Source organism: Bombus impatiens, unplaced genomic scaffold (genome assembly GCF_000188095.3).
Source record: "Bombus impatiens unplaced genomic scaffold, BIMP_2.2 scf_0064, whole genome shotgun sequence".
NCBI classification, from domain to species: domain Eukaryota; kingdom Metazoa; phylum Arthropoda; class Insecta; order Hymenoptera; family Apidae; genus Bombus; species Bombus impatiens.
In genome coordinates, this window is record NT_176483.1 from 281,531 (window position 1) to 302,586 (window position 21,056).

General features: G+C 33.7%; 1 protein-coding gene across 3 annotated transcripts; it reads right to left on the reverse strand.

Annotated features, from left to right (window-relative positions):
- Positions 1-233: 233 nt before the first annotated feature.
- On the reverse strand, positions 234-20,743 carry LOC100742970. 3 transcript variants are annotated; one of them, XM_012394055.3, is made up of 28 exons: positions 20,353-20,743; positions 17,616-18,074; positions 16,899-17,252; positions 16,395-16,566; positions 15,951-16,229; positions 14,497-15,564; positions 13,322-13,471; positions 12,813-13,205; positions 11,835-12,614; positions 11,075-11,166; positions 10,696-10,844; positions 10,150-10,260; positions 9,063-9,407; positions 8,325-8,539; positions 7,992-8,104; positions 7,682-7,826; positions 7,429-7,529; positions 7,162-7,337; positions 6,741-7,027; positions 6,402-6,609; positions 6,104-6,287; positions 4,426-4,638; positions 3,847-3,972; positions 2,886-3,047; positions 2,359-2,508; positions 1,918-2,149; positions 986-1,165; positions 234-590 (listed from the first exon to the last, which is right to left on the reverse strand). In XM_012394055.3, exons 1-28 carry the CDS (start codon positions 20,365-20,367, stop codon positions 454-456), a joined length of 6,996 nt encoding a protein of 2,331 aa, XP_012249478.1. In that variant the 5' UTR covers positions 20,368-20,743; the 3' UTR covers positions 234-453. The 3 variants fall into 3 exon arrangements, with proteins under 3 accessions (XP_012249478.1, XP_012249477.1, XP_012249479.1); XM_012394054.2 differs by lacking the exon at positions 20,353-20,743 and adding an exon at positions 20,181-20,346; XM_012394056.2 differs by lacking the exons at positions 11,835-12,614; positions 12,813-13,205; positions 13,322-13,471; positions 20,353-20,743 and adding an exon at positions 20,181-20,346.
- Between the last annotated feature and the right edge of the window lie 313 nt (positions 20,744-21,056).

The window sequence follows — 21,056 nt, forward strand, 5'->3', positions numbered from 1 at the left end:
ATTTAAATAATCGAATCCGAATTGCTTTTTTAAACAATTTTAAATTATTTATAGCGATCAAAACTTTTTAAAGAAATTTAATTTTATGACCAATTCTCTTCTGAATATTTTCATACCTTACTTTGTTGATGCGAATTCATGCCAAACTTTGCAACAGATAAATTTGTTTCTTATTTTATAAATGTTTGTTGAAAATTAATATTAAATAATGAAGAATTAATATATTACACAAATTGTACAAATAATTATGGAAGTTCTTTATTGTTATTAAAATCAAACTACTTAAATAACTAATAATGTTTAACGTAATAATAATTATCCTGTATAATAACTTATATCCACAATGTTAATAAGTATACGATTTAAATATCGCAGACATTTTGTTCAGGTATTTTACAGAACAATTTTTGTCAATAAAATCATGACACAATTTTAGAGATTCCAAATTAGATTTTATCTTCCTGCAAGAGAATCTTTGATTTTTCGATCGATCCATTGACGATAATGAGAAACCCGAACATAAACACCAGGCTTATTGGCTCTTCCACAGTGTTGTCCCCAACTCGTAAGTCCATACAACGTGAAAGCTCCTACATCGAAAGAAAAAAACAAAAAGAAGAAAGATTAATAAATACTGACTATATAAAATATTGATTCTACTATAGTGATTGAATGGAAGAGGATAGTCTTTCTGATAAAAGATTCATTCCTTAAAAACAGAAGACTCGAATTAAAAATTGTAGAACTTTTAATATTCAATTAGCTTCGATTTAGCAGAATACATTTTTACTGATTTGTTGTTCATAAACTACACAATGGCTTGACAATAAACATTCAACTAGACGTATTTACTATTAAAAATATTACTTTTAAAACATGCCTTACAAATGTGTGTAAAATACGAACTTTTTAAATAGTCGTTTCGTTCTATATCGGATACAACATGGAAAAGTTTCATTAATTTGTCAAACTTTCGTAACATTACCGTTGTGTAAGCACACCAATGGTCCACCAGAGTCTCCATCACAGGTGTCAATACCCTCATCGAGGTATCCGGCACAAACCATTCCATCGCTGATTGCACCCTCGCCATAAACGTGTCCGGCACGACACACGGACTGATCTAATAACGGTATCCAGCCGTATCTCAGATCTTTGGAATGAGCTATACAACAAGCGAGCAACATATTACAGTCTCGAAGGAAATCCTCGAGTTCGTAGAAAATTATTTTAAACTCAATTTGAAGCTGATTATCCATTGAAGCGAGAAAAAATAATTTCGTATCAATAGTTAAAAGATTCACGCTAAAATTTTCTCTGAATTTAGTTTAATATTATTCCGTACCTCTGGAATTTAATTTAATAGCACCTTGATGATTTTATTTTAATCGTTAACCTAATGGTTGATCCATATATTAGTATCAATTCTAATATTTTATATCATTTATGATACATAAATATACATCATAGCAGTTTTAATATACGTATACTTTTTAAATAATTTTTATTTTCAAACACATAATATAATATAATATAATATAAACGTATTCTTTCTATATTTTTTTTAAATTACATGTCACTGAGCATTTCAATATTGAAATTAATTGATTGTTATCTTACTGATATATATTATGGTTTATCATTCAGAAAAAAGGTTTATAATAATCTTGTAAAATGCTAAAAAATGGATTATCATAAAAAATTAACTTATCACGTGTGAAAGATAAATTATTTCGTCAACTGATTTATTATTATAATATCATGAATCTAACAATTTATTCATTTTTTATTTATATTTCATTTCGTATTTATATTACTTGAACCCAATGCAATTAAAATTTATTTAATTTTGATGGCAAATCTAATTAAGGAACCATCCACTTAACAGGCTAATGATATCTTCAACGCGCCACTTACTTGATTTCCCAGTCTCGATGCTGCCAAATCCACTAATGCTGCAATTAAGACCTGCCGGATACTCGGTGTTCTCGGATGGCAGGCAAATTGGCATAACATTCTTGCCAAGAGGAATTCCTCGTTTTTTCAGCAACACGAGAGCGATATCGTTGTTCATTCGATGCCCTTTACGGAACTCTTCGTGAACGTAATAATCTTCGATATCGGCGTCGATTTCAGTTCCTTCCGTAATCTTTACGTATTCACATAATCATTACAAAACGTATTTATAATATATTCCAACGTGATTTAAACGTATATCTTAACACGAATAAAATTCTTTCATAATGTTAACGCTGTTAATTTTATACTTGAAAATTATTAGGTACGAAAGTATCTATGTAATTTTTCTAATAAATAATTTTTACCTAGGCAGCACTCGGAATGAAAGGTTTTAATTACCTCTGTATTGTAATCACCAGCACGAACGAAATAGGTTCCTTTATTGTACCCTTCCAAGCAATGTGCAGCGGTGAGCACATGCAACGGAGAAACAATTACCGCTCCACACCAATGATTCGATCTACTATGTCCTCGTACACGTATACTGGCCTACGAATATTGTCAAAAAAAAAAAATGTTAAAAAGTTACAATAACAGTATTCCACTGTGTATAAAAAGATTTATTTTTATATCTCTAGTTAATTCTATAAATTCAGACGTTCGTAATTGGTATTCGAAAAACAGTAAAAAGAAAAGAAATTTTAAGGGAAGTGCAATTGATTACTACAAATTTGTGATACGTAAATTCTATTTAGAATTAATCTATTTTCATAATTTAATAATGTAAAATTATTCAGAATTATCCAAATTTTAATCGATTCAAATTTAAAATCGAATATTCTATCAAAATGCGAGTTAATTAACATTTGTTAGTTTAACGTTAGTAAGACGTAGCTTCTTTCGACTAAGGAAAAAGTCCAATGTACCTGCCAAGGATAGGATCCTTTCGGTGCAATGTTACCTCGCACCACCTTTTCGAATATAAGATCCTCATCCTCATTGAAGTCTTTAAATCGCCTACCGCAATTGGTCGGAAGTATATCATTGATGTCCTTCTCTGGCAAACGCGACACAGTCTCCCAGTGCAACTGCAATTATTTATTCGGTGATTGCATTCGTGGATTAAGCGGACAAAGGAGATGATCAAGGTCAAGGATTCAAGTAAACAAGCCTCGTAATCGTTGCGTAAGCTCATCATTTATTGAACTAAGATTAAGCGCGCTATCGATCGTTTACAAATCTCTCGATAGTTTACTATTACAACATAGCACCGATTGAGCCATTGAGTGTCTTTTTTTAAGCTTTAAAAATTATAATAAAATTACATCATAACATTAAAAACTGAAATATGTCAATTTAATTAATAATTAATTAAAATTACATTATACAAAAGTAAGTTTCATTATTGAACTAAGTATTAAGTAACTTTGAAATTTTACCTACTATAGGAGTAAATGTTTCTGAAATTATTTTTATACAATCCAAGTTTCCTTCTGATCGTATATAAAATTTGTTTTTTTTTTTAATTAAATCATGAATGTTAGTCTCTACGTTAAACAATAAAATTAAATTAATTTTCTAATCTTTAATTTAGCTATTGAACCTTGTCTACGCAAGAGTAAATATTTCTGCAGTTACTTTTATAAAATCCAAGTCGCAAGTTTGATTGTACAAATTATTAATATAAATTTAACTTTACATATAAGTCTCTACGCCAAGAAATAAGATTAAATTACGAATTGATTCACTAATTTTTAATTTGTTCGCAGCACAGCCATCACTTTAACGTCTACAGCCAGTAAAGGATTTGATTAAATATACATCGAAGGAAATTACGATCTGACTTAGAATTTACGGCCTCTGTCGAGAGAGAATGTTTCAATTTACCTTGGAATCGTTAACGTCTCCAGGTGTACAAATCACACCTGCGTCCTCGTCGTGATTGCAATTATGTTGACCCCAGTGATTGTGCTCGCATCGATACAGCTGGGTCTCGTTTCCGTAACAGAAAACCTTAATCCGAAAAATGTTACACTTAAATAAAATTAAACATGAACGAGAAAGTGTAAATTGCGAATTTTTACAATTTACAAACTAACGACACCTTGTATTAACATGGGGCAAATTAGTAACAACGAAGAAATATTCCTATCTTTTAAATTGTACAATTATGTAAGTAGCAATAAGAAAGTAAAAATTTTAAAACGAAAGAAAGAAAATATAAATATATATACACTGAGATGAATGAAATTATTCTTGGAAAATATTATTCGATATGAGGTAGTATAAATATAAAAAAGACTTAACAAAGAAGCTACGCGTTATTAGTACAAAACAAAGGACTGCGTATTACCTAAATTAATTGATAATTGATAGAAATAAATGCCTAGAATTTATTTGATATATATTAGAATATGGTGATAATTAAAAAGCTTCCAACACTGTCCTTCGTTTGACAAAACTTACTTCATCCAGCCAAATTGGTCCTTCTCCTGGACCAAAGTAGCCGTCTTTCTTTGAAGTTGCAGGTCCACCGTATCCCAAGGATCTACAAATCACCGTTGCAGTTGCAATTGAGAAATCGTCGTCACAAACGGTACCCCATATACCATGATGACGAACTTCGACCCTTCCTTCTAGTGGCGAACTTCCATTCGCTAAACGAACCTCGAACGGTGCCTAAAATGAACATTTACGCAAAAGTTTTTAAAAGTTACTATTAATACGATCGTATAAAAACATTATTAGCATCCGTATATACAACATCAATATTTTCTTTCGTCTTATTTAATAGAATCTCAAATTTGGTAGAATCTTAATTCGCTGTCGTGTTGAAATATTGTAAAAACCATCTAAATTAAAACTCCTAATACTCTAAATTTAATACTCGAAAGAACATCATAACATAACATTTTCAAAAACGCATAGATAATTAATAAAACCCTAAGTGAAAAAGGAATCTTAACTCGCTATCTTATTCAAAGCGAATAAAACTCGTCTAAATTAAAACTCCCACCTAGTATCCCAACATCTACACTTACAAACCATCATGATACAACATATTTTGCGAAAACATACACGCAATCCATATTTCTCGCTAATATTATCCTGAAAATTGATTTATCGTACCAAATCATTCATACTATCAAACTCATTTTTCAATCACCTGCCAATTCCACGTAAAGAGTCACAGAATAATTCCACCAACGTTGCAAGAAGCAGAAAAGCTTCCACTTTAAAATGCTTTTTGTTTCAAGTCGACACGACTTTCCATTCCTGAGATATCGCCGTTCAAAGCCAGACGTAATTTTTGCCGCTTTATGCTTCTGTCTCGCTCGCACAGTCGGACCTCTCGCTCGCACGCTTCACTGACCTGACCCACGAATGGGCCATGTGCGCTGGTCAGTGACAGACGTCTAGCCCACTTTTTTTGCTACTGCCGGCCGGGCGTACGCATTACCACGAAAAAAGGTAGGTCACACCGTCTCCAAGGATTTTAAATCCCATTCATATCATATGTTTTGTACGATATACTTTAAAACGTTATATCTCCGGAACGAATTAAAGTATCGATTTGAAACAAAATGGATTTTCAAGAGTATATCTTCCTCTATCTGCTGAGCATGATAAGTTTTTGGTTTTTTATCTTTTTATAAAGGTTTTTCTATAACCAGAGTTAATCTTATATCGAGAAGTTATATCTCCGGAACGAATTAAGATATCGATTTGAAATAAAATGAGTCTTCTAGAATACATTTTTCTATATCGGAGAATGATAAGCTATATTCTTTTTTTTTTTTTTTGCTTTTTATTTTTGCAAAAGTTTTTTATGATCGCAGATAATATTATATCGCAAGTAGGTTTACCGGTATTTGTTAACGCGTAAAGTTTCTGTGCTGATTAAGAAAATTGCTACGGGCAATAAGACCTTTACAAGTTGTATTAACAATAAAATTATCGATGAATGAAGCGTACAATTTGTACGAAAGAAGACAAGATGAATGAAGTACGAAAAAAGAAATAACGCGAAGAAAAAAGATATCTTTGTATAAATGTTCATAAAAGACGTAAATAGTAACTTCCAATAAACGTCCAAATTTTTTAATATCAAAATTTACGTTTACAAATTGCTAATTCTACTCACGTCGCAATGTTCAGCACTCTCATCCGAACCATCCGGACAGTCGACAACCTCGTCGCATATAAACGCCGTTGGAATACACGCCGGACTTTTGTCGCACTTCCAGTGACCCTCCTGACAAGTATTAACTGCAGTCTTACAAACGATACCTACTGCTTCTTCTGGTTGGCAATCATGCACACCCCAGCTATAAAATGAATCAGAATTTTTATTAAAACATTCAAACAATTTTTTACTTAATTTGCTAGAGTTTCTATGTGATGTATATAGGATATTTTACGATGTTTTAAATTAAAATTACCCATCAAAATCGCATTCACGTAAAGAAGTCTCGTTGCCTCGACATTTCAATTGATCTACCATGAATCTGGTGGCTGGATTCATATTTCCAAAGAATCCCCCTGGCGTAACTTCCAGGGCACCAAGACCAAAACCAAGCTCTTTGCAAATTACCTCGGCATCGATCATTCCAAACCCATCGTCGCACACTTGTCCCCAAACACCCAAAACTGCAAAAATTGTTTACGTATAGTTAAGGGTTGATCTTAAAATAGATAAATCTTTTAGAAAATATTATTTTTTGTCATTTTTATATTTGATCATCTTCAGCGTAAAATTCAATGCACAATGATTTACTTACTTTTAACTTCAACTCTGCCTTCGTAATCATTTTCCGAACCAGCTAGCCGAATCTGATAATCTAAATTTTCTACGGTACAAATTCTTTCATCGCTACGATCATTGCAGTCATTTTTTCCATTGCACACTTGTGTTTTATTTATACACTTGCGGTTCTCACACACGAACATTCCATTGCAATCGATGCTTCTATCCTTCATTTCATAGTAATCGTATTCTTTGTTAGGTTGCAAGGATCCTGTCATTCCCACGTTGCTGTCGCTTAACAGACAAATATTTCCTGCTGCCCTGGAAGTAAAATACATCTTTAAAATATTAAAAATTGCACACTCTATGTTTATATATATATTGTGCAATTTTTAAAGTTCAATTGTTCCTACTATGGCAAATTTGGACTTAGCGGTTAGTAACCTTGTACTTACTTATGTGCAAAGGATCGGCAAGTAAAATCAGCCTCTTTGCATCTGAGGGCGCACGTCTTCAACGGTGTGTTCAACCATTTTTGAACGTCGTACCCTTCTAATTTGTGCTCGGAATACTTTTGAAAAAAGTCCATGTGTGAAACGCAATCTCTTTCGTCTGCTCCATTTGTGCAATCCTTGAAATATATCCAGAGGTCAGTATATATTGCTAATTCATACCACTGTTACTTAATTTCGATTCTATTTTAGTATTGGTATATTATGTACTTCTTCTCCATCGCAAACCCATGGTGAAGGAATACACTCTTCTGGCATACATTCGAAATGCTTAGGCTTGCATCGACCCGTTGTAAGTGATCTCTGAGAACCTGCAGAAACAATTAAACGTAGATGTTAAAAATAAGACGTACAAGAAAACCTGACATAAAGAATTATTAAGCATAATATTAACGACGAAAATTAGAAATTAATACAACGAAAAATTAGTAGTGTCACGCGAATTTTATTATACAAAGCATACCTGTATTTCCACAGGGTGGAATATCACAATGCTCTTGTTCTCCCCGTGATCCCGTATAACACCATGGCCTACTTTCTCTGTTTGGATTTGGATTTCTACAGTAATTGTGGCTTTTCAATTTTTCTCGTACATCTTGATTAAGAACCTAAGACACATAATTTATTGTAACTCTCACGTACATTGTAATCATAAAAGAATATATATGATTAAGTATCTAAAACAATCTTTTCTCATTTCTCAGATTTAAATGAAGAAGAGTAGAAAAATATAAAATATCGTGGGAATAAGTGTAACGAATATAAAAACTAACATGAATTGCGAGTGAGTGAGCAACTCTCGGATCACTCCATGACAAGCAATCCTTCCCTGACGCTGACATATTCGCATTTCCAGCATACTGATTTCCTTTTCCATAAATGCAACCTAAAAACAATGAATAAAAGCTAAATACGATTGACAGAGAAAAATAATTAACGAACAGAAATAAATATTAATTTATAATAATTCGTAATAATAATAATTTTATATTAATTAAGAAAGTTCTCTCACTGTTACAAGCATAAAATTTCCGTGTACATCTTCGGCTAAATAGTTAATTGAGAATCAAGAGGCCAGTTAATTAATTAAAAAGTAAAGTTCGTACCAATGTCGTCGTAGGGCCTCTCGCAAATGTAAGAGTGACCTTTAGCAGAAGAAGCACAGTCCTCGGCATCCCAAAAGAAGTAATCAGCAAGACAAGTCGAGTCTGGCCTCTCGTGACATGGAAATTTGCGCTTCATTACGATACAAAGAGGGCGAATACCCGTGAACGGAGGATGTTTCTTATCCTCCATCCAACCAGGCCACCATTTCGTAAACCTAGTTACAATTAATTGGTATAAGATGTCAATAACCGTGGGTACAATGTTCGTATTTGTGAAATAGTTGAATTCCTCGTTTCAAAATTAAATAAATATCGCAATATCTGCAACATGTACACGTTCTAATATTTTTAACTTATGATCTTAAAAAATATCCATTTAATTTTGATTTCAATTTTACGAATGATAAGACAATGGATCGACTTGATAACGCAAGCTATACAGTATACTTATACGTTTGAAAAGAATTGCAAACCATTGGCAAAAATTACACGTAGGCAAAAATTCAAATTTTTATGGAAGATACCAAATGTATATGAAGAAAGTTTTGAAGATTTTGAAATTTCAGGCGAGAAGGCTTGATAAGGATTCAGAATTCGAAAAATTGCGAACTCTTACAAGAATTTATAAACTGTATCATAATTCGATGTAAGCGACGTTCTCGAACTTAGTCATTTGATGAAAGATATCGACCCTTACTGAATGAAATGTAATTTTAAAAATCAAGATAAATAATGTACCTAAATTTCGCGCGAGAAGAATCTTCCCAAAGCCACAGGGTACGGTTCAAAGTAGTCAAACCAACGCCGGAAGTCATTATCGATGTGACTTCCGGTCGCGTTTGCAAGACCCATTCAGAAATGAAATTGTTCTCCGCTTGGCTGGTAATATCGATGAGTCGTGACTGTCTCTGCGTGCAATAATCGAATGCTTCCTGGTGGTTTAAACCACTCTCCGGTTCAGCTAAGTGATAACATTGTCCTTCGTATGGTATCTCATCCTTACGACAGTGAGAGATGCGATTTAGTACACATCTCACACCAATCGCGTCCCTCTCCACGCGACATTTTTGCTCATGAGTAAATCTGAAAGTCGAAGAATAAAATTTTTGTGTTATTGGTTCAGAAAATGTATATTTAATAATAAATGTTCAGTACATCGATGAGATCATAGAGAAAAGCAAGTTGCAAATATCTTGGATCAATTTGATTGATTTCAAATTATATAAATTCCTTTAGACATATCGATTATATGTAAAGTTGTTCCTCGTTTATTATAATACCCAAAATTAAGAAATTTTTAAAAATAATGCTAGTAATGATTGTTTGATTTTGTTGAGTTAGCCTGATAATATGATTTAAATATTACAATACGCTGTTAAGGCGGATATGAAAAATTAATTTTATCTTCAAGAACCAACTTCAAAAATGTTCCCAGTCTTGATACTGGAATAAGTAAACATATTGCATTCGCAATTATGTAATATTTAAAAATCATCCATAATTACTATTATTATCGCATTAAATCTAAACAGAGAATTTTTAATGCAATAAAATGCATAAAATCGAAATAAGTACTTACACATAAGAACTACAAGCAATAAATCTGTCTTCTAAATAAATATTTTTTGTCGAAATTTACAACACAGCAATGAAATTTCTCAATTCCAGATTACATTTTCAAAAATGTATTCTCGAAATTTCTAAGAACGTATCGTTCGTAATATGCTTCAACGATTTACGCAATATTTGTTTGGAATATCAGCGACGTTAGAAATTTCTTATCTGAAAAAGATAGTAAAGAATCGTCATGGGCATGGCGCCTTACTTGCACGATTGAAATTTGCCCTCGTTGCCTTGACACGAAACAGAATTTGCGGCGATCCAAGTTGGCACTCCGTTTCGAGTATTTCTCCCTTGCCAAGCCATCTCGGCGCCTCTGTAAAGAACAATGGAATTTTTATCACTTCGTGTTCACTCATTCAGGTATTTCATGTTGTTGCAGAATTTCGTATGAGCAACATACATTTTAACAAATTATTCTTATATGGTACATCGTTATACTATATGTGATATATTGAAGAATTTTTGAAAACGGAAAATGTAAACGTAAATCGAAGATATACATACGCAATATAAATGAGAGTGATAAGGAACGCGAAATAAAATCAGAATTCTTATAGAATTCTTATAAGCGCAGAAGTAATTTTCACTGTCGTGCAACTTAAATTAGTATAAAGAGGAAAATACAAAATAAATAAAATTTTTATAGAATTATATCGTAGGAATATTTTTCAGTACCTTAGAATTTAAGTAAATATAAAATGAGAATGGGAAATAAATTTTATCGATTCGAATGTACATTATAAAATACCTGTAATATCCAAGTTGTTTGCATACAACATGTGCTTCCTTCAAAGTCCAGCTGTTTCTCGCATCGCAAACGATTCCCCAACCAGGAGTCGTACCTTGCACTTCGACATATCCATCGTGAGGTCCAGAACCCCCTCTAAGTCGAATCACCTGAGAATACGCAAATTATATTACTAAGAATAAGATACATTCACAGGCTGAAAAACATTCGTAGAATTTGAAGAAGATATTTTCACTTAACCATACAGTAACAAAACGCATAATAGAAGCAAAGAAGATCTTGTTTTATACGTTGAAAATTATTTACATGCTGTATCTCAAGAATGAAATATTTATGTAATAACGATTGTAATGTTGATAAAAATACTACTAAATCATACCTGGCCGGAAATTGGTGTTGGCAAAGTAGTCTTTTTGGAGTGATCTATCGGTTCTACTGGTGGAATGTAGTACGATGGGAATGGTGGCTCCTCTGTAAAATAATATTTCCACTTTAAGTATTGCATTATGATTTATAAAACTGTGGGACAACTATACCTTATCATTTTTATACATAGTCAAAAATTCCTGTATTTAAATTAATTAATAGTATTATTTAAGATATCCCGTAAGTATAACGCGATATGTGTCAATTCTTTCTCTTACTTTCTTCTTTTTTTTGCCTCGGTATATTAATTGAGAATAAAATTACCGAAACCAAAAAACTAAATAATCAACTTATACTATCATATGCACTAAAATGTTATTAAAATTTCAAGATTCAAGCGCAATGTCAAAAGATCATTCCGAAAGCAACTCATGCCAAAAGCCAATCAACTATGTAAGAAACTCAATTGTATAAAATGTGAATCAAAAACTTACCTATATCTTGCTGAATTTCTAGTTGAAACGACTGAATCTTCTTTAAAGACATGAATCAATAGACTGCGGACTTTTATACAATTTCATTTTTTTACGAATAGAACTAGTGAAACGAAACCTACACATCGATTTGTTTCGTCTACTAGAAATTATGACGAATACCTCGCTTTGGATATTTTATACATTTTTGTATGTTACATGCATCTCTGAGTTTTTACGCTGTTAAATTCGTCATAAATGCATAAAAATCCGCGACTTATAAATCAACATTAAACTTACTTTCTTCAAACGGAGCGGCCTCGATATTAAAAAGGTCTAGATCCGAATTCTTCTTATTAATTTTCATAACAGCGGTAGACTCGGTAGTAGCCTGAGTTTTATTCTCATAAACCAATACCGGCTTCCAAACTTTCTTATCATCCAACACGTCCACGTCAGGTTCGTAATCAGGCTCAATGATATCTGGATAATCGTTGCTCGGAGGATTTTCATTCTCTATCCACACAGTAGGCAGGTTCGAATCAGTCGTCGTAATTATTTTATCTTCAGTTGTATCGGTACTCTTCTTTTTCTTCTGCGGTGAAATTGACGCGTACGTCTCTGGAATTCGTTGAGTCGTACTACTGACAGTCGAAGGCAAATCACTGGATCGATCACTGGATTCTTCGTACGGTGGTTCGAGATTACTCGATGGAACGAGTGGATATTGGCCAGTGACGTTTGGTATGAAATTTGGAGAAGTCAGTTGATTTCTGATTGTAAAATTTGGATTAAAATCGTGGTCTGTTGGTTCGATGAGCGGTGGTTGAAGTTCGAAGGATGGAGCAGGTGGTTGAAGTTCGAAGGATGGAGCAGGTGGATGTTGCCAACCAATGGAAAACGTTTTGTTCGTCTGAACAGGTTCATATGGCGGTTGCAAATAGATAGATGGTACTGGTGGATAATAATTATCGCTTCGTGAGAAATTTACTAAACGAGGAAAGAGCAAGGACCAGTTGAGAGATGGATATGGTGGCTGAAGATTCGTTGACGGCACGAACACGTGGTTGTAATTAGTACCTGTTAAATAGAGACCATTTGTTACCATGTTTCAGGTTTTTTGACGTTTCTGTATCGCGTTATCTTTACAGCAAGAGTGCAACATGAGAATTAAAAATAATAATCTACGAATTCTAATTGAATTTCAACAATAAAGAGAAATCACGTTGTTGATTTATATCGTCATGAAAAGATTAACGAATTAAAAATAAATATTACCAGATCCTGCTAAATCTCCAGAACTTGTAAAATTCCTGTAACTCGTCAATTTTGGACGTCGAGGATTATTCCCGTAAGAATATGTATTTTGAGTTTGTGACTCGCCATTGGATTCAGGTGGACGATTAACTGAAGTAATAGGTGGTGGCTGAAGAACTGCAGGTGGTATGTGATCAAAATTCGTCATTTGAGAGTTAACGTAGAGATTCTCATCGTTTTTGCTGAATTCATTCGGCCCACGAAGATCATTAGGCCTGTAAGTTTTCGTTTTCGAATGGCCTTGATTCACTTCGATTTCCTTCGTGATAAAATGACCTCTTGTGCCATTTATATTCACGTATATGCCATTTGGATAAGCAAGTTTCGTTGAATTGAACGAAACAGTTTTTACTCCTGCAATAAAAATTGATAAAATTATACAGAGGGAAGGTCCGTTTTGTTACGAACTATTCAAATGTCAAATGCTATTCGAACTTCAAAGGGTTAAAGTACATTAAATTCTACCCTACCTGGCCCATGTTGCCCTTTACCATGCAGAAAAATATTCATTTTCGACGCCCATGCATCTAACTTTGAATCTGCTTGCTTATCAGCTGTGCTCTGATAAATATCTGTTCTAGATCCCCAATCACGAACCTTGCCATCCTCGGTAGTAGGACCTGAAAGAAAAGATATTCTTAAAATTGTTTATTATTTTATGTTACTTACCCAGTAAACAGTAACAACTTCAAAACACCCAGCAAGGCAATATATTGACAAATACGTATGTTGTTTGTTTCCCCTCTTTCCGACATCTTCATTCAATCACGTGATTTGTTATAAAAAAAAAGTACAAGTAAAGTTTAAATAATTATATTATTTTGTTATAGTTTGTTAAAATATTTACCTGTTTTATGACAATCGTAAAATCGATCAACGTCTTGATTCGCCCGAAATAAAGATTATAGTAATGAATTATAGTATTATAATTTTACTTACGACTTATCGCAAGAGAATTCCTTTAGATGCGTTTTTAATCTACGTGTAATACGGTCCCATTGTTTTTACCTAAACTTTTTAGTCGTAAGATTTTTTTATTTTACTGGATGACGTAAATCAGGATGATTCAATGATGAATAAGAATTAAATGTTCATACTCATAATGCAACAAAACATGCTACGAGAATAATAACCCTCATGCATCAGACCCTATGTGGATTTTTATTTCACTTAAACATGCTTCATTCGAAAGCTCCAGAAAGCAAAATATTCGAGCAAAAAAGCGAATAAATGAATGATCGTTAATAAACATAACAATGCCGAACAAATATTGAAACAATTAATAGAAAATAAATAAAATGTCTCATATATGTACGCAGTATCTTTATGCGTGTAACTTTTGTATACATTTTTTAATTCGTTTTAAAATTCAATATAATCACGATAATCGTGTCCAGAGTGCGAATGTTTATGGATTTATGGGAAATTTCAAAGTGTACAAATGTACAGAACGATAATATACAAAGATATATAAAATATCCACAATATACCTAGTGGGTGACAAATTTCAAAAAATATCGTATAACGTACGATATATATTCATAAAAATTTTCTATAGTAAGCATACAAATACTTTTACGAGCCACTGTGTCAGTCAATCAACCTACGTCACACAAAGTTTGAAGAAAAAAGAATTAAAAATCACCTTGATCCCAGCGTCGATTCTGATTCTGATTCGGCATCTGTCCTGGACCGTATTGACTCCAACTGCTAAGATTAAACCTATTTCCTGTTGGCACTGGTTGCCAGCTTGTCCTATTCTCCACAGTTTGTACATTGAATCTCGAATTGTCATCCACTGACGATTGAGAGTTACCATCAGCGTAAACATTTGGCATGACCGTTTGATCAGATCCCGACTGAGGGAATTCAGGACCACTTCTCCCGTACTCCTGCCTGTTAGGTGTGAACTCTTGGCCTTGATTCACATTAACATGACCTCTGTTAGGAGAATAATCGAATCTTCCATCGGAAGTCTTATGATCCTCAGTCTGATCAAAAGGAGGCTGTTGCGTCTGTTGACCAGATTCTTCTCCATGCCATGGAAAACTAGGAACAGCCTCTGGTATACCTTTGTTATTATGATGATAATGATGATGCTCGTGTTGATATCCGTGATTAGAATGCCAGCTTCCAGTCTCACTTTCTTGGTCTCCGGGTCTTTGAGGAAACGAGTGACCGTTTGGAGGCGCAGGCTGTTGCGATTCAGTGTTTTTATTGGGATCGTAAATTGGTCCGTGCGGATAGTGATGGTGATGATGATAATGGTGATGAGGCCTATTATTATAATCGTTCTGATCAATCGGTCCGTGATTGTGATGGTGCCATTGGAAATGTGGATAGCCTGAACTTGATGTATGACCCCATTGACTATGACCTTTGTGCCGATGGTGTTCATTAGAAGATCCATAATGTGTGTTGGTATTAGTAGGAGGTTGACCTTGAGAATAGGGTGGCATGGCAGTCGTCCAAGCACCTGGTTTCCAGCTTGGTATCCACGTCGGTCTTAAAGAATCCCAATCTGTTCCTGAAGGAGTTATTGTTACTGGATGATTGGGATAACCGTGTGAGTAACCTGGTCTGTAATGACCCTGTGATGTGTGGTTGTGATGGTTAGTATACTGCCAAGTACTGGAGTCTGTGGAACCGTGGGACGACCAGGGTTTGAAGGTGGTTTGTGAACCGACTGAGTGTTGCGTTTGCGATGGTTTATCTGCGTTAAAATAAATTGTATGTTTATTGTACTTTATAGGAGAGTATTGCTTACTATTAAAAAGGGGGTTGAAATAGTTTTCAATTAGTGAACTAGGTAGTATAATTTTATTAAATAAAATAACGATAGGTAAAATAACAAATAATAATTATAGATAAAATTAAATAGTATAACTTTTAGAGTCAATGCTAACAAATATCTCGAATTTGACAATTTTCGAAATATGCCACTCTTCTAATAAACAGACCAATCCCTTGCGATTACTAGGATGTCATTATATTAATATTGGTATAATTGATATAGTGGTATAATATTAGTATAATACCAATATGATAATGGAATAATATTAAAGTACTTATAATATGGTTTATAATAATATAGTATACCTTTGCTGCAACCAGGTACATTGTACGGCCAATCGCAGACAGAAATTGCAGGATTGAAGGCTGTACCGGGTCCACAATCCATGATAAACGTTCCACCTTTCACACATTGAAGAAATTTGTTACATGTATCTGGGTGGGGCAGCAATCCTGTATAATCAACAGGACAAGAGATTTTCCTCGGCTGTTTAGTTGTATGGGATTGCAGTCTTCCGTTTCCATAGTCTTCGTAATCGGGAGGAACCATTGGTGTCGTAACTTCTTCTTTAGATTTCAGCGCATCTATTTGCCAAAAGGTTATTGATATTCTTGAATTAATTCTTAGTATTGATTCATTGTCTATGTTATTGAGTTAATATACACGAGAAATGTCGTTTCTCTGAAGTTCCAAACTTTTATATTTAAATTTTTAATCTAATATATTTTTATAACTGTATATTTTATTACCTTCGCAGCCCCTTACGTTGTGCGGCCAATCACAGACACTCGCGGAAGGATTGAACACAGTACCAGGACCACAATCCATGATATACGTAGCCCCGTTTACACATTGTAAGAATTTTGTGCAATCCGAGGCATGTGCTATCAAACCTGTTATATATGGTGGACATCGTGGTTCCTGTAATTAAAATTTAGTATCACTTGAAAATAGGCGTTTCAATCTTTAATTAATTACTCCTAAATAATTTGAATAAAAATTTTTTTAATTTTGCCGTAAATTTTCGTAAACATAATCGAGTTCTACTATCATTGACGGATATAATAGACTAAATCTTCTCTCCTAAAACAAACATTATAATTAATATTTTGTAATTTTTAAAATGACTGAAATAAGTCTTAGCTAATTAATTTTATACTAATATTTTTTTCAAATTAATTTGAATAATTCAGCAATAATCGATAGCATTTACCAACTAAACAAATTATTTATTTAGAGATATTAAAACTGACCTGTGGTCTTCCGTGCCCGCTGTAACCCTGATGACTACCAGACAGCAATGGTTCGCGACTTCCTGAAGAATCCAAATGCTCATTCGATGGAAAATCAGCCACTTCTCCGCCATAACACTTGACTTTGTGCGGAAAATCGCATTCCAATGTGTCTGGATTGAAAAGAGTACCAGGGGCACATGGTTGAACAAAAGCTCTACCCTTCCAACAGTTTACGAAGAATTTACAATCAGGAGGATACACGAATTGTCCAGTGGAATCGAGTTCCGGACATTGGACACCCCGTTTAGCGTCGTATCGAGCCACTGTGGATTTTTGAATCGTTGAAATAAGAATTTTTTCTTTCCGGGGTTTCTGGAAAATTATACGAAGTGTACGATTATACTCTTAAAGAATATATTCTTCTTTAGATTTTTCTTTCTGTAAAGAATTTAATGTTTTATTGAATATATTTTTTATTCGATCGAATGTAATTCGTAGTAAATAAGAGCAAAGACAGAAAATAAAAGATAGATTATAAAAGTTGTAGAAAGAGTTTTTCGAAACTTGAAATCCTTTCTTAATATTAAAAATTTAGAATTTAAGCAATTGACTCCAGAGGAAGAAGATAATGTTTCAATATCATTAAGGGAAGAGAAGATTCTCTAAAGTATCTCTAGAGTATTTTTGCAATGTTTAAAGTTTAGAATTTAAATAAGAAAAAAGTGAATATATTACTGTGCTATCAGCAGGTACTCCTTCGTAAAAATCCTGGTCATCCTTTATTGTCATCTGGAAATCATTTCCTTTCGAGGCTTCCTGTTTCTCCCCTTTGTCTTTTCCCTTTTCCAAATCATCAGAATCCGGAAAAAGCTTTTTATTTTCCTGTTGCTCGAACTGACCGTACTCCAAGGAAGAACCAGCATGTTGATCGAAATTTGTCGTACTTTGAGAATCATCCGCGACCTCTGTCCTTTGCTCGATATTACTTCCCTGATTTCTTCTCCAAGGACTCCACGTTTTTGCTTCAGCATCTATCACATACGGTTCCCTGGAAGCAGGATTTTCTGGATCTTTCTGCCATTTTGGAGAACGCGATAAATCTTCGTTAGAATCGACTTTGCCAGGCGTATACCAAGGAAGCACTGACTCTCTTCGTTTCGGCGGTTTTGTCGTTATTTCTCTGCGATCGTAGATCTATTTGTAAATGAAAAATGAAGGAAAATGTGTGAAATAAATTATGAAATATCGCATTAACACTGCTGCGATCCTTCGATGTTTATGTTGTAATTTAGCACTTGTTTTGATATAGGAAATTTCATTCTTTTAACATGGGAGAAGCACGTAATAAACGTAGAATGTATTGCCATAAGAAAGGAGATATACGCAGATAGTAATATGCCTGAAATTGTAAAATCGAGAAAATATTGATGAATAATAATCCTCAGACCAAATATTAATCTCATTTAATCTGATCAGCTTGAATCCTTTATTTTCCTAAATTAATTATTACATGTATAATATATTAATAAACATTTGATTTGACATTAAGACTATTATTAAAAAATGTATATATTGTTATCAAAATATTTTGTAAACAATGGTAGATTTATGTCAGATAATAATAAAGTACTTTAGGAAATTACACATCAAATACGCCACATTATACAATTTACAAACTTGATGAATTTCGAATTAATGTCACTTAATCGATTTCCAGCTCTGTAACAACTGTTCACAACAAGAGACAATACTATGTGAAATCAGATATTATTACACGATTATTATATTTCACTTTGCTTTTAACTTTTTATTAAAAAAATATAATCACATGGACGAATAAAATGAATCATCATTGAGATTCACTACCAGAAACATCTTATGATATATTTTTCTGTTTGAATCGTTACAGACTACATTCTTTACTTTTATCGTCCACCTTATCAGCGCTTATCTCGTCAATACACATTAATAAGCTACTTCTTTTCTACGACGATCATCAGTGCGAACGAAAAACAGGAACTGCGTAGAAGTATACGTAAAACAACACATTGTCGCGATTTAGATCTCTTTCGAGAATTAAATTTTAATCTACACTACATGTATCTTAATTTATCTGTTTAATTGTAAAATAATCATTTTGTGAACATCAGATTTTATTCTTTGTAATATTTTCGCTCGGTACTAGACAGAACTGTCATATTTGTCAATTCTTGACTTCAAATACAACAAATTCACAGGAAAACACCTAACTATTAAAACATCAGAAATTGCTCGTAACTATTTTCAAAATTTCAAATTCATTCGTTGCAATATTTTGGCTTGCCAACAGAATACTTGATAAACTTTTTTACTAATTTTTTACTACTTACAAATTATTTTAAATACTTTCTTAAAATGGACAAGAAGGTGAAACCGAAAGAAACCTCTCCAAAACGAGTCAGAAAAAAATTATTCAACTGTACCAGAAAAAAATGTAGGAAGAAGACAGGAATAAAAAATCTTTTCTTAAATCATGCGCAATATTTGTACATTACCGTTCATAATTATTCGAACGATTTCAAAAATTAATGGGCACCGTTTAAATAATTGATGTTTAGGATGTTGGTTAATTTTTAACCAATGATACGATCAAAATAAAATCTAACAATTTTACTTTACAGACTACGAAAGTTTATATAAATTCATATTTGTACAAAGGAAAATAACGAAATGAAGCCTAGACAGGTTTGTTTCGTCCATTGAATTTTGTAACAAATAACTGGATATTTTATATATTTTTGCATTTTTATATCGCGTTGTTGGGAAAATTCGTAGAGAAATTTAAAGACAATTTTAGGTACGATAACATAAGTATATAACTTTTTCCTTAGTTTTATCCTACGTACAAAATGATTTCGTGAGATCTTTTCCGTAAAACTTTTCGTTCTTTTTAGCAACATACCTATTGTACGTTTCTCCAATACCCTTAAATTCCCCATAAATGAATAAACATACGCGGTCTAATAATTATATTATAATTATAACACACAATCACGTCACGTTACAACAAAACATGAATGCATTATTTATCATGCGTTGCATTGTATATAATAATAATATAAGAATAAAAAGAAAGTAATTTATAATTTAATAGACGTGTCGTTCGAATAATAACGAGCGGTACCGTACATGTGACCACGTCAGAGAAAATCGGCTCTTGGAACAGACGACGATCTTCCGGTGAGGTGTTAAAATCACGTGACCGTTCAAGTATCAATCCAATGGTAAAGAACAAGAGAAGAAGGGAGAAAGAGCACGTACCGCGTGTGTGACAACGACGACGAAACAGAGAACAGCTAGAGCAACGAGAAAACGACCGGTATACCGCGACATCATCCTCGACGCTTTGACGATACTGCTGGCATTACGGCAAGCTGACCCGGTTTTCCTTATGAAACTGTAGTTCGCGTTCACAATTGCGTCCCATACTTACCGAGAAGCTGCACATAGTCGGCGTTCTTCGGAGAAAACGAGCTACGCCACGATGGACGGAAAGGGTTATCGGTCGCAGAGGTCGAGGGTCAATGCAGAAATCAGCCGCTGGGAAAAAGAATCTCAGGCTGACGCAAAGGAACGAGCAAGATGACGAATAATCGAAACGGTTCGAGCGAGACCGGCTGGCACAACCGGAGGAAAAGAGAAAAACTTCATCGCGTTGGGTTGAAGGAAGACGGACGAACGTGCTTTTATCAACATGCTAATAAAGCGAGTGCACACAGAACTGTTTGCCAATTGACTCCAGAGTGAACAAATTGGCCCTCGTTGACAACGATCAGACACGAGGGCTGATAAAGAGGCCGACTGTGCGGCTGCAAACACTACACCAGCGGAAATACGAAAGGAGAAAGAGACGGAGATGATGATTCACTTTTATTTTTTCAAGGGTTTGATGAAGGGTTTTTCAAGGATAGATGAACGAATGATCGTTCGAGCGAATCGATCTTTTAAGCTTCTTCGGTGGAAATAGAGAGTCTGATGATGAAATAGCTAGGTCGCTAATTGTCACGTCATAGATAACGATATATCGTAGAATACCTCGAATCCATTCAAATATGATTCGATACTTGGAACGTTTGAAAATCACGAACTGTAGGTCTTCGTTGGTCTTTAAGATTTTGATGAGTCTTGATTATTGTT